This window comes from Suricata suricatta, chromosome 3 (assembly GCF_006229205.1).
Source record: "Suricata suricatta isolate VVHF042 chromosome 3, meerkat_22Aug2017_6uvM2_HiC, whole genome shotgun sequence".
NCBI classification, from domain to species: Eukaryota; Metazoa; Chordata; class Mammalia; order Carnivora; family Herpestidae; genus Suricata; species Suricata suricatta.
This window is the reverse complement of record NC_043702.1, coordinates 139,147,535-139,161,415: the sequence shown is the minus strand read 5'-3', so window position 1 is coordinate 139,161,415 and position 13,881 is coordinate 139,147,535. Positions and strand designations below refer to the sequence as shown.

At 39.5% G+C, this 13,881-nt stretch overlaps 1 protein-coding gene across 3 annotated transcripts in view; it reads right to left on the bottom strand.

Annotated features, from left to right (window-relative positions):
- Positions 1 to 3,542: 3,542 nt before the first annotated feature.
- The window catches only part of LPGAT1 (lysophosphatidylglycerol acyltransferase 1), an 83,782-nt gene continuing 73,443 nt past the window's right edge, over positions 3,543 to 13,881 (bottom strand). For 2 of the 3 annotated variants that reach the window (XM_029935321.1, XM_029935322.1), the window contains exons 6-7: positions 11,977 to 12,083; positions 3,546 to 9,833 (exon numbers count right to left, since the gene is read on the bottom strand). In XM_029935321.1, the coding sequence (XP_029791181.1) occupies positions 9,682 to 9,833; positions 11,977 to 12,083 (259 nt within the window). In that variant the 3' untranslated portion in view covers positions 3,546 to 9,681. Of the gene's footprint in view, positions 9,834 to 11,976; positions 12,084 to 13,881 lie in introns of all 3 variants that reach the window. The other variant, XM_029935323.1, reaches the window with a different exon arrangement.

Below are 13,881 nucleotides of genomic sequence, written 5' to 3'. Positions count from 1 at the left end.
TAATGGAGAACCAGGGGGAACAGAGGAGGGAGAGAGAGTTGGGGAGAGAGAGGGATGCAGAACTTGAGAGACTATTGAAAGCTGAGAATGAACTGAGGGTTGGGGGGGAGTGGGGAGGGGGGAAGATAGGTGGTGGTGATGGTGGAGGGCACATGAGGGGAAGAGCACTGGGTGTTGTATGGAAAACAATTTGACAATAAAATATTATGGAAAAAAAAGAAAAAAAATTAAACTATGAAAAAATTTTTAAATAAACAAATGACAGTAAAAAAAATAAAATAAAAAAATAATAATAAATAAAACCTAACAAAAAAAAAAAAGATATAAACTTTGGAGTCTTCTGCAACTAGAAAGGAAAACATTTTCAAATTATTGTGGCTTCCTGAATTGTCAGGATGCCTTCAGTGCAGGCTTTTATATTTTAGGATCATATGAAATATGCATAGACAACTATGGGCTGGTGGATAGCTTCCAACTACTAGAAATTATATTTTCCTCCCTTTTGATAATTAGTTCAAGGTCTTCACCACAAGTGACATCATGTCTCAGAAGCAAAAAATAGGTCTCTGTGAAGACTATGTAATGTCTTCTGTCGGGCAGATCCTATTTCCTCTTTATGTCCTACTCTTCTTACCTTCCTAATTGGCTCTCCAACCTCAAAGCTCTTTGTTGCTGTCAGGAGCCTTAAATAATGAGGTATAGTCTGACTAGGTGAGGTTAGGAGCTTGGCCAAGCTAACTGTATTGCACTTTATTGTGGAAACCCAAATGACCTAGGGCTCAGGAAACGGGATGGTGGGCATTACAGCCTATGTGATGGTGATAAAATTCTCATGAGCCAAACAGGTCATGTGTCCCACAGGCATAATTTACAGTCTGTTAAACTCAATTGGAGTGAGATAACACGATCTCCTTTACTGAGCATTTAATACAATATGCTTCATAGAAAAGATCTCATTTAATACTGAAAAGAAGTCTTTGAAAGTTTCCCATTTAACACATGAGGAGAGTGAGGTTTAGAGGCTAAGAAAGAAACATGTCAGAGGGGTTAGGATTCAAGCTTATGGGCTGAGTTCTGGGGGTTGCTGTCCTTCTGTGGGCTCTTCTTGGACAGGCCCTGGAACCCAGCGGCTGCCATGATAGAGGGACATTTGGGCACTAGAGGCAGGGGTGGCCTGAGTGTATTACCTGCTGCCAGTGTCATACGGAATTCAGAAATGAAAGGAACTGTTATGAGATTGAAATCTCTCCCTACTTCAGTCTAAAGTCAGGCATTCTGTCTTCTACTATACACGGCCGAGATAAAAAGAAAATGCATTTCATTTCCACCTCCAAAAAGATAAAGAGCATGGATTTCATACTTTCTTAGTGGCTAATTGTATCTCTGCAACAGCTGAGGGAACAGTTATAAAAAATAATCTAGGACTTGGGAACTATTATGTTTAAAATTGAGGAAAAGGAAATTACAGAAGCTTTTAAATCTATCCCCTCTTTAAGAAGTGTACTTAATCCTTTAGATTTAACTCTGATTTACTCAAAACAAAAAACCCAAACAGAGGCAATCTGCTGTTTGGGGGAAAACATTTGAATGGAAATCAAGAGACCTGGTTTTAGTCCCGATGATTCTGTTAAGTAGCCATTTGATGCTACCAGCAAGGGACCAAAGTTGCACCAGAATGAAATCCACCATCTCAACACAAGGTGATGTCTAAAGTTCCTGCTAGCTCTGAAATGCTAAGGGCCAATGAGTAATGCATCAGTCAATGCTGAAAATAATAGAAAGATCACTCCCCAACAAAACCTCTATTCTTTTAGATATGTGTCCTTTCGATTAATGCGATTTATATGAATGAGTGATGGACCAACATATCTAATCCTCTTAGTATTCAGAAATTCAAAAAACTTCCAACTATTGAAGTTATAGGCAAACTTTTTAAGTGTGAGAATTAATTCTTCTAGACCCAGGTAGTGGTCTTTCTTTATTCCAATAACCGAGGAATTGTTTACTGTGATAGCTGGTCTTCAAAGATGGCTCTCCATGAGCCATTTAGACCCTTTTGTATTTAGACCCTTTTATAGACCCTCTCACTTTGAATCTTTACTGGCCCTGTGACTCACTTTGGGGCGATTGGGTGGCTCAGTTGTTTAGGTATACGACTTTGGCTCAGGTCATGATCTCATGGCTCGTGAGTTTGAGCCCTGCATCAAGGCTCTGTGCTAACAGCTCAGAGCCTGGAGCCTGCTTCAGATTCTGTGGCTCTCTCTCTCTTTGCCCTTCCTCTGGTTGTACTTTCTCTTTCTCTCTCTCAAATATAAATAGACATTAAAGGTAATTTAAAAAAATAGATTGGCAGTGACTCACTTTAACCAAAGTGACATTGTGCTAGTAATGGGTCTAAGCCAAAAGAAATCTTGGTTAGTTTCTAATTTTTGTGCTTTTTGGAGCCCTGCAGTGCCCTTGCTTTCTGTCCCACACTAAGTATATCAGAGTTCAATACATCCAACACAGACAGGCCCAGATGCCTCATTTCCAATGCCATCCTTTGTCCTAACTGAAATGTGTACATTCCAGGGAAAGATAAAAGCCCTATTGTGAGCTCTAGATGCCTTGATTAAAAGAGGTTACTTGTCACCAGTATTTTGAATTGTCTCTTTGTTTAGCATCCTGGAGATGCCGGATGGCTCAGAGACAGGCTTTTCTTCTGCCGAGAGCACAGAGTATCTAAAATGGCAGGTGGGACCCACCGCAGGTGACGCCTGAGGACACAGTCTTAGGACAGGGTTCTCACAGAAGTGGATTTCCCGAAGTCCGCCATGTTGGAGGACCTCCTGGCATCCTCGTGGGTCAGGGGTGTGTGTGTCTGTGTAGAGAGCAGCCTCTGCACCCCCTGTCTTCCACCTCTCCTGGGCTCCTCTTCCTAGTACTCTAACTCTTCTGATTTCCCCACTTGTAGGTGCCCTGATTCTGATACAGTGTTAACTGGTGAAAAACGGAAGACAAGACCCTTTTCAAGAAGTGTTGCATCAAAAATGAAACACAGGCCTGAAGATGCCGCAGTTGATAATTTGGGGAGGTCTTTCCGCCCCATGATTTCTCAATGGCACCACAAAGAGAACAGATATAATCGTGAGGATGGTCCAGGGTTCTCTCTGGGCCACGGTAGGTAACAGTGAGAGTTTTACCACCATCTTTAGAGCGAATCTCATACCTAAAAGAAAGTGCTTCGAGGAAAGATAACAGAAACCTTCCCGAGGAAAACTCAGAAACAAATTTTGTGATGTGCTCAAGTTGCCTAGCAAAAAAAAAAAAAAGAAAAACAAAAACCAAAAAACCAAAACAAAACATTGTTCCAATCTCTTCCTTTGTAAAATAGGTTTGAGCATACCTAATTAAGAGTATTTTTCTGATTATAAAAAGAATTGGTCTCATTCCTAGTGGCTAGCCAACCTTCCTCCCTTCCATGTGTGTGTTTATATGTGATCTGGATTATTGATACTTCATGGTTCTCATGCCCCTAGGAGTTAAGAACAAGGTTATACAAGTCCTGAGAGGTAAAAATTTATTGATTTATATATCAGCATGTTATGATATGGTCACACCTGCTCATACAGCTGACTTTTTCTTATAGCCAAAAGAGGATTTTTTTTCTTTTAAAAATACATTTTTTTCCAGCAGGAAGAAACCTTTTAAAACAAACATTTTCATATTAAGTGGAAATTTAAAACAACGGCTTGCTCCCCCCCACCCCCCAACTCATGAGAAATAGGGCTGGTCAGCAATCTCTGAGTGCTTCAAATCTCCTTTCAGTCTTCTGCCCCTAATTTGCTCTTCGTCTTCGACAGCAGCAACTTCTAGGGGGAAAAATGCAACCTCAACTCAAAACAGCAGCCTGAATCCAAATAGAAGAAGAGGTAGACTGAACTGTAACATTTTAACTTATTTGGTAGATTATATATTTTTAATACATTTAAATTTTTTTCAGTGGGATCAAACATATTCTACAAACAATACCTGAACAAAGAAAGGTTTTAAGGGACTGTGCCACTCAGGTGCCCCTCATCAAAGAAAGGTTTTAAAGGCTCAAAACAAAATCTAAGAGAGACTTCTATCAGTCTACTCAGCTTTGAGACCTGAAAGCATAGAACCAGCTTTAGAAAAATGGAAGCTTCCCATGTACTTCAGGAAAAAAGTTTGCGTTTGTCAAATTCTTCCAGTCAAAAGCATGCTCTATAGGACTGATGTTAATGCTTTTCCACCTTTTAAAGGCCCTGCAAGGGTCAGTGAGAGGAACTTCCTGAGAGCAGTGAGTAGCTTAACTGTGAGAGGTTTATTCAATACTAACAGCAAAACAGAAAAGACAGGCCAGTGGTATCCTGGAGACAGCTCTTGAGGGCTCCCAACGCTACAGCCAACTGTTACACTTCAGTGTTTTGCCAGCACTTGTTAAACAGCTGTTATGAAAATTATATAAACTTATAATTGGTGCTGGAGCTCAAAGTGGTTCACCTAATGAGTAAAATTTGTACAAGGGTAAGAAATAGTTTAACAGTAGAGCGCATATCAGATTGAGTGACAATAAATTTGAGAAGTAGGTGAATTAGGATGTTATTCCATTTTTCAAATCATAGGTTGGCTACAAGAGCTCAGCAAAATCAATTAAAGCATCCTGGGAGTCACTTGGCCATATGGAGTTTACAATAAAGTATATTTTTTATCATATGCTAATTGTGTTATATGTCCTTGCTATCAGGAAAATTTATAGCAAATGATGTACACTTGCATGCATCATTTTTCTTCCAGGAGAGCAAACTGGTGAACAGTTACCAAGATACCAACCCTAGATCAGTATCTCCACCATACCATGGGGGAGAATGGAGAAGGAGCGGAGGAAATAGGTTAAAACCAAAGAAGGAAGTACAATCCTTTTTCATTTGGTTTTTCGGTTTGCCCTCAGTGTCCAACTGCCATGGTGTGCTCTAAGTACAGGTCCACAGACGGTAATGCCAAAATAGTTCCAGAAACACACAAACACCCCTTCCCCACCACTAAGAAGTAAAAGCACTTTACTTGAAAAAAATCAACTTTATTTTTTCTAGGTTTAAAAAAAAAATAGAACCAGCTATTCATTTTGTCATTGTTGTTGTTGAGAAAATGCTTCTTTTGGTGTTCACATCTAAATTTCTGAAAAGGTGATCTGGTTACTAAAATAATCCCATATGCATTCATAACCCAGATCCACCTGTGACCAGCCCTTTACATAGTTAATTATAGTTGCCACAGCCTTTACATTCATTCTTATCATACATTTCAACATGCAGATACACAAAGAAAGGAAAACAGGCCAATAAGCTGAAGTAAACATATGGCATCAGGAAAACTAAAATCCATCTGTATAAAATAAATACAACTTTGCAATAACTGTGAAGAAAACGAAAGCGCACGTGATGTGACAATGGCAGGACAATTTATAACTGCATCATTACCCAGGCATGAGATAAGTTACTGTAAAATGCAGACTCCTCCCATGTAAGGAACTTGTGCATCAGTCATGTGTTCAACAGTTCTACACAATAAAAATAAAGCCATTTGAAATATGTGTGCATACTTTGCAGCTAGAATACACTTAAAATATTTTCACTCTTTCAACTGTTCTAAAAAATATTAAATGTAAAAATTCTCAAATGAAAAATTTGCAGAAAAACTCATATTTTCCTTCCATATGGCTTCAGTCACCCTCCTCAACAGCTCAGCACCCTCAGCTTATTCCCAGGGTCCAGTTCCTAATTGTTGAGGATCAATGCAAAATGACTGCAATAAAGCACCAACCAGTGACTGCTCCAGAGAACACCCAGCCCCTCTGTGATCTGGAAATGTCCAATTTAGGTGGTTTTGGTCCCGAATGTATTAGTCTCCACCCCCAGAAAGTAAACCAGTATCTCTGCTGCCCAGTGCTGCTTTTGACTTTCCCTTTCACATTAACAGACATAAGGTTCATAGCACTACATGGCAAAAAATGAGACTAGCCATTTTTATTCATCTTTGTGGACCCAAGGGGACCCGCTCGTAATGGTAACTCTGGAGTGAAGTCCTGTGTATTGAAGAAAATAGCGAACTCTTCCTATTTAGCAGTGCAAACAAAATTTTCTTAAATAATCCAATAAGACTGTCCAGGATTAAAGACTACTTTCTATGATTATAGCCAGGTCCCGCTAGTTCAGAAGAGTCTTCAGGGAAGTGATTGTCAAAAACGTTACTAAAGACAAATCCACAAGAAGTGAATGACACGAGCAAAGAATGAAGAGCTGTTCTTAACATCAATCCAAATGATATTAACCCTAGGATGATGTGAGGTTTACATTGGGTGATTTAACATTTCATTTTCATAAAAGGCTTCAGTATAATTGCAATACCGCCAACTCTTGATTATTCAGGGATTCCTTTTCTAGTCCAGGGATTATTCAGGCTTTTGTGTTCCCTCTTTTTGAAGCTGTCCGTCTTCCCAAATCTTCTCAGTACTCATTGACATAGTCATAAATACGTAAGCAAGAGAAACTAATAAACAACTGAACTCATTTTTTTTTCATTAGAAATCATCCCCACAAGAAAAAATAAGTTTGATGAGGAAAAAACTCAAACTCATAAATACACACTAGATTTTCGGCTAACTATGACATATTATTGGATTAATTATCCAGTAATCCCTAGTTACTTTATAGTGGGAAATTAACAGTTGATGGTAATATTAGAAACTACTTAATATTATGACAGATCTGAATTCAGAGCTATCTTTAAAAAAATCTACTTAGATTCTCAACTAATTTGTTTGCCCACCCCAAGACATCATTTTCCATTCTATGATTTTTCTTTACCTTCCACTGGTGCATAGCTTTCTCCATCAAATCTGTATATTTCAACACCAATAATAGTTCCTGAAGTTAAGAGTGAACTGCCAATGTGGTCACAGCCAAGCAGGCGCTCCACTGCTGTGACTTGCTGAGACCAGGATCCAGTAGGGAGTTCTCAACCCTCTCTGACGTGGGAATCTGGACAGATCAGCTGAGATCAAGAAGTACTGAGATTCTACAAGCTACTGGCACTGTTTTATTTTTTCCCCTTAACAAAATGTACAGTCTCTAAACCTCCTTTCATCTCACTTTGCAAAGAAAGTACAAATCAGGCATTTTTATTCAGTTCTGTACAGTGGTGTATTGTGGCTTTCCTGATTCGCCGTATAAGAACACCGATTCTCTCTTCACATTCCCTAACGCGAGCAGGAGGACTCCAGTTACTGGTAAGGAAAGCACTCTCGATGCTCTCAAACGAACGTATTTTGCAAACAGAAGAGAGAGAACACGTTGATAAACAATCAAAAGAGGGATACACAGATCAACTACGCATCTATTTACAACCTACAGGTCTATTTTCAAAAATGAACTCTCGTATCTATTGGTATTTGTCACTCTAAAGACTGTTGAAATGACTCTGCACTTGGAAAGTAAAGCATTTTATAGAACAGTTGGTTTAATGTGTACAGTATATTAACAATATCACGTTCCTTTGGAGCACAGCGATGGCATTAGTGGCTCTAAATCACATCTATGTATGCATGTATGCATCTCTCTCTCTCTTTTTTTTTTTTTTTTGATAGGAGAACTGCCCACTCCTACCTGTGGCTTGCTTTAGCAATGAGGAAAAGGTCTATTTAGCTAGGACTGTGCATGCCTTACCTAACAGTGAGCAACTTATCCCCCAGATGGCTGACTAATCTCTCAAATGAACAATTTCAATTCATCCTGTAATCCAGCAGTGTTTGCTGGGTGTCAAACAGAAGTGTCGTTAAGCTTCTCTTTGGCTTCCTATCATTATCCATGCCTCTTAATCGAGATTGATTTCACCTACTCAACTCACTGTCACTGTAAAACACACAATAAAATGTCTAGATTTCAAAAAAAAATCGCATCTTATAACTACCACCACCAGAGCCAACACATTAACACCGTCTTCTGCATTTTACCAGTAGTAGCATAATCTGCAATGAGGTATTTCATTAACACATTATTCTCTCATATATATATATATATATGCACGGAATTAACCTAAAGACGAAGCTGCTGTGGCCTTTTATTTGGTGTTGCTTTACCTTTCCCACATAACTGGGAGAAAATTCACATCTCTTCAGTTTCTGTTTTTTTGGTTTATTTAAAAATAGAAAACATGAGCTTTTATTTTTATTTTCTGGCCTACTTCTCAAAATTGCCATTTGTATGATTAGTGACAACGGGAATCTACGATGCTCCCATCAGGGACAACTACTCCTGACTTACTAGGATCTTACTAGTCCTACAGTTCCAAGCCCAAACACATGCTCTGTCTCAACACTGGGAATGCAGGGAAGGAGCTGATGCGGTCCCAGCGCTTTGTGGGAAGAGTCTGGTTCTACTATGAGGTAAATCACATGAACATAGTGGGAAAAAAAATGTTCTCTAGAAATAGAGACTTGCCTTTATTCTCCTTAAAAGCAATGGGAAGAGATAGGGGAAGCCTTTTGTGCTGGTCTGAATCCTGGTCACACCACCCTGGCAGGGGCAGCAACTTGATGTGACAATGGAGCACGGGTTCAGGGGGTGCCGTGTGAGAGTTTGTCTCCATTTTGTGCCCGTGTCTGGCTATAGCTCCTGTTTTTTCTGATCCGACCCCTAGTCCACCTCAAACTGATCATTTAAATGTCTTATATTAGTTTCAGCTGCCCTGAGCACATTTGGTGCTAATAAGCCAAGATGGGAGACCAACACCTCGGAGTTGGACGGAAGCCTCACAGGAGCGTGGTGCTCAGGGGCGGGCGGCCCGCAGGGCGACAGCGCCCAGGTGCACAGCGCACACAGCACAAGACTCCCGCTCACCGATTAGGCTTACGCTTGTTTTCAGGCTGCATTACTAATCCTTTGCTATATAAGCATCTGATAAAAGTGCATTTTGTAAAAGACAATTATCAATCTATGATATGCCTTCTATACAAAAAGAGAAATCAAGTGACTCCCTTCATATAAGGGAAAGCACTAGTGCATGTAAACACAATATTGGACTGAGCTAGCCTTTTTTAAGAAACACATTCTAGTACCAGGATGTGTCCAGAGGACACTGCTGTCCCCCCATGAGCAGGCCTGACACTGGAGTGTCACTGCAAACCACAGGGGAACAGGTCCTCGGGAGGTGCCGACTGGCTCCCCGCCTTGAGGCTCCCAGGGACACGGCCAGGGCCGGTGGCGATGAGGGGGCTCTACAGCACGGCCCTAATAAACGCTACTAGCTACGAGGAACGGATACAACTCTCTGAGCTTGAACTAGATCACCAAGTACATCTAGTGGCAACGGCATTTCTCTCAGAAAGTCTTCTAGGATGATTTTATGATTTCCTCTTCTCCGAATGCGATGTTGGCTTAAGTGTGTGGTACAGTGTATCTTTTGAAAACATGAAAAGTCCTTAAAACATATTAGCAGGTCATTATATCACTGATCCTCATTTTAGTAGAGTTTTAAAATATCCCAAAGGGGGATAAATATTAATCCATCCACAGAATTTCCTTTGCTTTTTTTTTTATATTCTGATTTGCACATGTAAAAGAATGCACGCTTATGAAAGTCTGAACTCCTATGGTGACCTTGACAAGTCCCAGTCAATTCCTAAAACAGGCAATGGTAAAAATACTGAATGATGTTATACCACATATAGCCTGACAAAAATGCAAAAGACTGTATGAGAAATATCCACACATTGCTGAGGGTCATCTCCCTGGAAACAGCTTCCTTATGGCCCTTGGGAAGTGGAAAAGCCCCTAAAAGACAAAATAGAGGTATTAATTTGTTTTACTGTGGTGGCAGGTCTTCTGAACAAAAGTTGAATATTAGTTTAACTAGAATTTCTGTTGTGCATTCTTTAGAGCATCTTCTGTGACTTCCCTTTGTTCCTGAAGAGAGAGATCTCATTTGAAATACAGTTTACAAACTGCTGACCTTTTTCCTGCCCCTGCGCATTTGCATGTATTCTCCCCGCCTGAGTTGCTTCTCTTCATGTCAGTGAACGGCAGGTTTAACTGCATTCTTCCAATATCTGAAAAAATACCATCAATCTACTTCCCCACTCCTTAAGGACGGCACACTCATCGCCATGTTTATTGCCTTCTCGCCATTTTCCATGGCCTGTAATGATACAGATCTATCTTTTCTTTTTGCTACAGACTTGTTTCCTGTCTGTCCTCTTCTGGAATATAAACTGCATGAGAGCAGGCACTCTGGCCGCCTTGTTTCCACTGGAACCCTAGAGATTTCTGTAGTGGCCAGGACACAGAATATGTGAAATTGATATTAAATAATTGCTGAAATAACATAATTTACACTAATCCCTCTATTTACAAGTTAAATGTTTTTGCAAAAGGTGGTGGCAAATCACTTATATTATTTTCAAAGGGCAGTATTATTTATGAAATTTAATAATGTAAAAATAAACACAGAGTAAACAGATGCCTTTAAATTCTTTTCTGGAACAGAAGACTAGGCTACTTCAGAGCAACACTACCTAAAGTCATCTTGATAACACTTCAGCAATTCAAATAGTCTTTGTCCTTGCTGATAATCCCTTTGGGTAAGCTGATTCATGTGGGGATTTGCTTCTCACAGCAATTTACAGAGAACACTTTTAAGTTTCAGGGTCTATTCTACAAATAGCTTTCTTAAAAAAAAAAAAAGACTTCCGTTATTGTTGCTGTAATTTTGGCTAAATATCATAAAGCAAGACATGAAGATTGAAAAAGAAGAGATATTCTTGACTCTTAATCACCTTGTGCCTTCTTATACATCTATCCTGTTTTATCTTTAAAGACATTTGAGAGTAAGATCAAGGATTGTACATGGTGCAGAGAGATCTCTTGTTCAATGAGTCTTACTAAGAATTCTAAAGACATGCACAGTATCCAACTGCTGTCACAGAATATGCACTAGTCCATAGCCCCAGAGTCAGAATGTTAGGATCAGGAAGGAATCCTATTGTGGATAAAGTGAAAAAAATCCTAAATACAAAGACAAAATCATTAAAGGTAATCAATAGGATCAGCCTTTGCTCATCATCAGGCCTTTGACAGTTTTTAAGAGGAACAGTAATTCTGAACCAAAAAAAATCTAAGTGGGAAGAATATAGAACTTACTGTTAATCTAAAATCTCATAGCCATCATCAGACCTAAAACAACCTTCTCTTCCTCCTTTTTTTTTCTTATTGTAGGTTCTAGAAAATAAGCCTACAATACACTTAGTTATTTGTGAAAGCACTTTAGTAATTCCTAGCATTCTACCAATGCTAATTTTCTTCTTTCCTAACCTCCTTTCTTTCTCCCTCTCTCTTCCTCCCTTCCTATGTCTGTTTCACTGCGCTGTAGTTTTCATGGAAGGTAGAGAATATTAAATGTAGATAAGGACCTTATGATAAATAGACTTTTTTTTCTCCCAAGGAGAAAAGTATAAGGTTGTACCCATGAAAACGTAAAAAGTAAGTTTTATCCCTCATATGTAAAGAAAAGAATAAGCATGCATAAAAGTGCAGTTCAAACTGATCTCAAATGACTGCAAGCTGGTGGTATTATTTAAACAAGTAGGTACAATGCCAAACCATACATGTTATTTGCTATTTCATCAGACAGTCGTGCAACTATATGTTTATGTGCAGTTTTCCAAATACCCTCTTGCATTCATGCCACTTATACAGTTAACTTACCATTTGATCTTGCACACTTCCTGATGAAGTAAAAGCCTGAATAAATTTAACACTAACACTGTCCTTATGAATATTCTCAGCTGAAATTCTTAACTACAGACATCCTTTGATTCCTTTAGGGTATCTGAATAATGGAAAAATGGTTATCTCCCCTAAAGTACATCTTTGGAGCCACCACTAACTTCAGAAACCTATGTAACAGGACACTCTGTACCTGTTTCGTAAAAATGTGATAAGAGTTCCTCTTTCTCAATAAAACGTTGATAGAGCCAATTAGAGAGGCCATCAGTCTCCAGGGGTACGTCTTTAATTGGAAAGATCCTATGAAGAGTTAGGGAAACAAAAAGCAACAATTACTTTAATTCAGAAATCAAAATCATTCAGAAACACAGCTTTGGTCACTGAAAAGCAGATGAAAGTCATGGAATGGCCTTGTTTCTGCAGCTTCTCAGGTCATCCTAGTTTTAAAAAAATGTTGATTATACAGCAGAGTTCATTTGTTCATTCATTAATTTACTAGCTTGTTTTATGTGAGGTCCAGCACCAGAAGATGAAAAAATATTAATACATTATCCAGTATCTACAAATAATTATTGAGAAATAGGTGTCTTCTTCTGTTTGTGGGCTTAAGAAATGGTATTCAGAACAGATGGAGTTTTCAAATGAAGTTACTTTAGGACACATTTATAGTAATCAGACACTAGGCCGGATAATGCATCTTAGCCATGTTCTTTTGGAGGAAATGTCTGTGAACTAGACAGAATCTGCCTAAATTGGTGCCTTTTCACTCACTCACTCAGTCAGAGATATTGGTGCCCTGAGCAGGGCCGCCTCCTACTGGAGCACAAATGTGAAGATTCTATGAAGGTGTCCCGATGCATCAGGAAACAGGCTGGGATGATTAGTGATCTATATCTTGGGACGGAAGGACCAAAAAGGGCAGCACACATACATAGTATTTACTGACTTTCGTTTTTGTTTTGCAGTTGGGGGGGTGACTTTTTTTAAACTTCTTAAAATTTTCTTTATTGAGAGAGAGCTTGTGTGTATGTGTGTGTGCACATGCAAGTAGGGGAGAGGGAGAGGGAGAGGGGGAGAGAGAGAGAGACAGAGACAGAGACAGAGAGACAGAGAGAGACAGAGAGAGAGAGGGAGAGAGAGAGAGAGAGAGAGAGAGAGAGAGAGAGAGAGACTGAGAATCTTAGGCAGGCTCCACGCTCAGGCCCACGCAGGGCTGGATCCCATGACCCTGGATGATGACCTGAGCTGAAACCAAGAGTCAGACAGTGAACCAACTGAGCCACACAGGCGCCCCTCTTTATTTTTTTTAATTAAAAGTATAAAGGTACCCAGTTTTAGAAGTCTGCAAAAAGTTTATTTTATGAAAAATAACAGTCCCTGTCCCTCTGCCCTTTGTTTCTCTCTCCCCAGAGGAATCGATTTCTATCTCTTTTAACCAATTATCTTGATATTTATTGCCATGTTTCTTCAGTTTGAGGGCCTATCTATTGACCTCCCCTACGGAAGATGAGGATCGAGCTCCTTCTTTCTCTTCCCACCACAAATTCACGTCCCTCCCATCTTCCCAAAGCAGCTGTGCGGTAATTCTAATTAGCACAGTATTAGATGTTTACATTGTTATAATCATGTACATATATTCAAAGCTAAGCCATGTAGTAAATCAAGGCTACTACTATTCTTTTCCTGCTCAACTTACACCAAAAATTAATTAACTCAAAATGGCTGAAGGACCTGAATGTGAGACAGGAAACCATCAAAACCCTCGAAGAGAAAGTAGGAAAAAACCTCCTAGACCTCCACCACAGCAATCTCCTACTCGACACATCCCCAAAGGCAAGGGAAATGAAAGCAAAACTGAACTCTTGGGACTTCATCAAGATAAAAAGCTTCTGTACTGCAAAGGAAACAATCAAGAAAACTAATAGGCAACTGACAGAATGGGAAAAGATAGTGGCAAATGACATATCAGATAAAGGGCTAGTATCTAAAATCTACAAGGAACTCACCAAACTTCACACCCACAAAACAAATAACCCAGTGAAGAAATGGGCAGAAGACATGAACAGACACTTCCCCAAAGAGGACATCCAGATGGCCA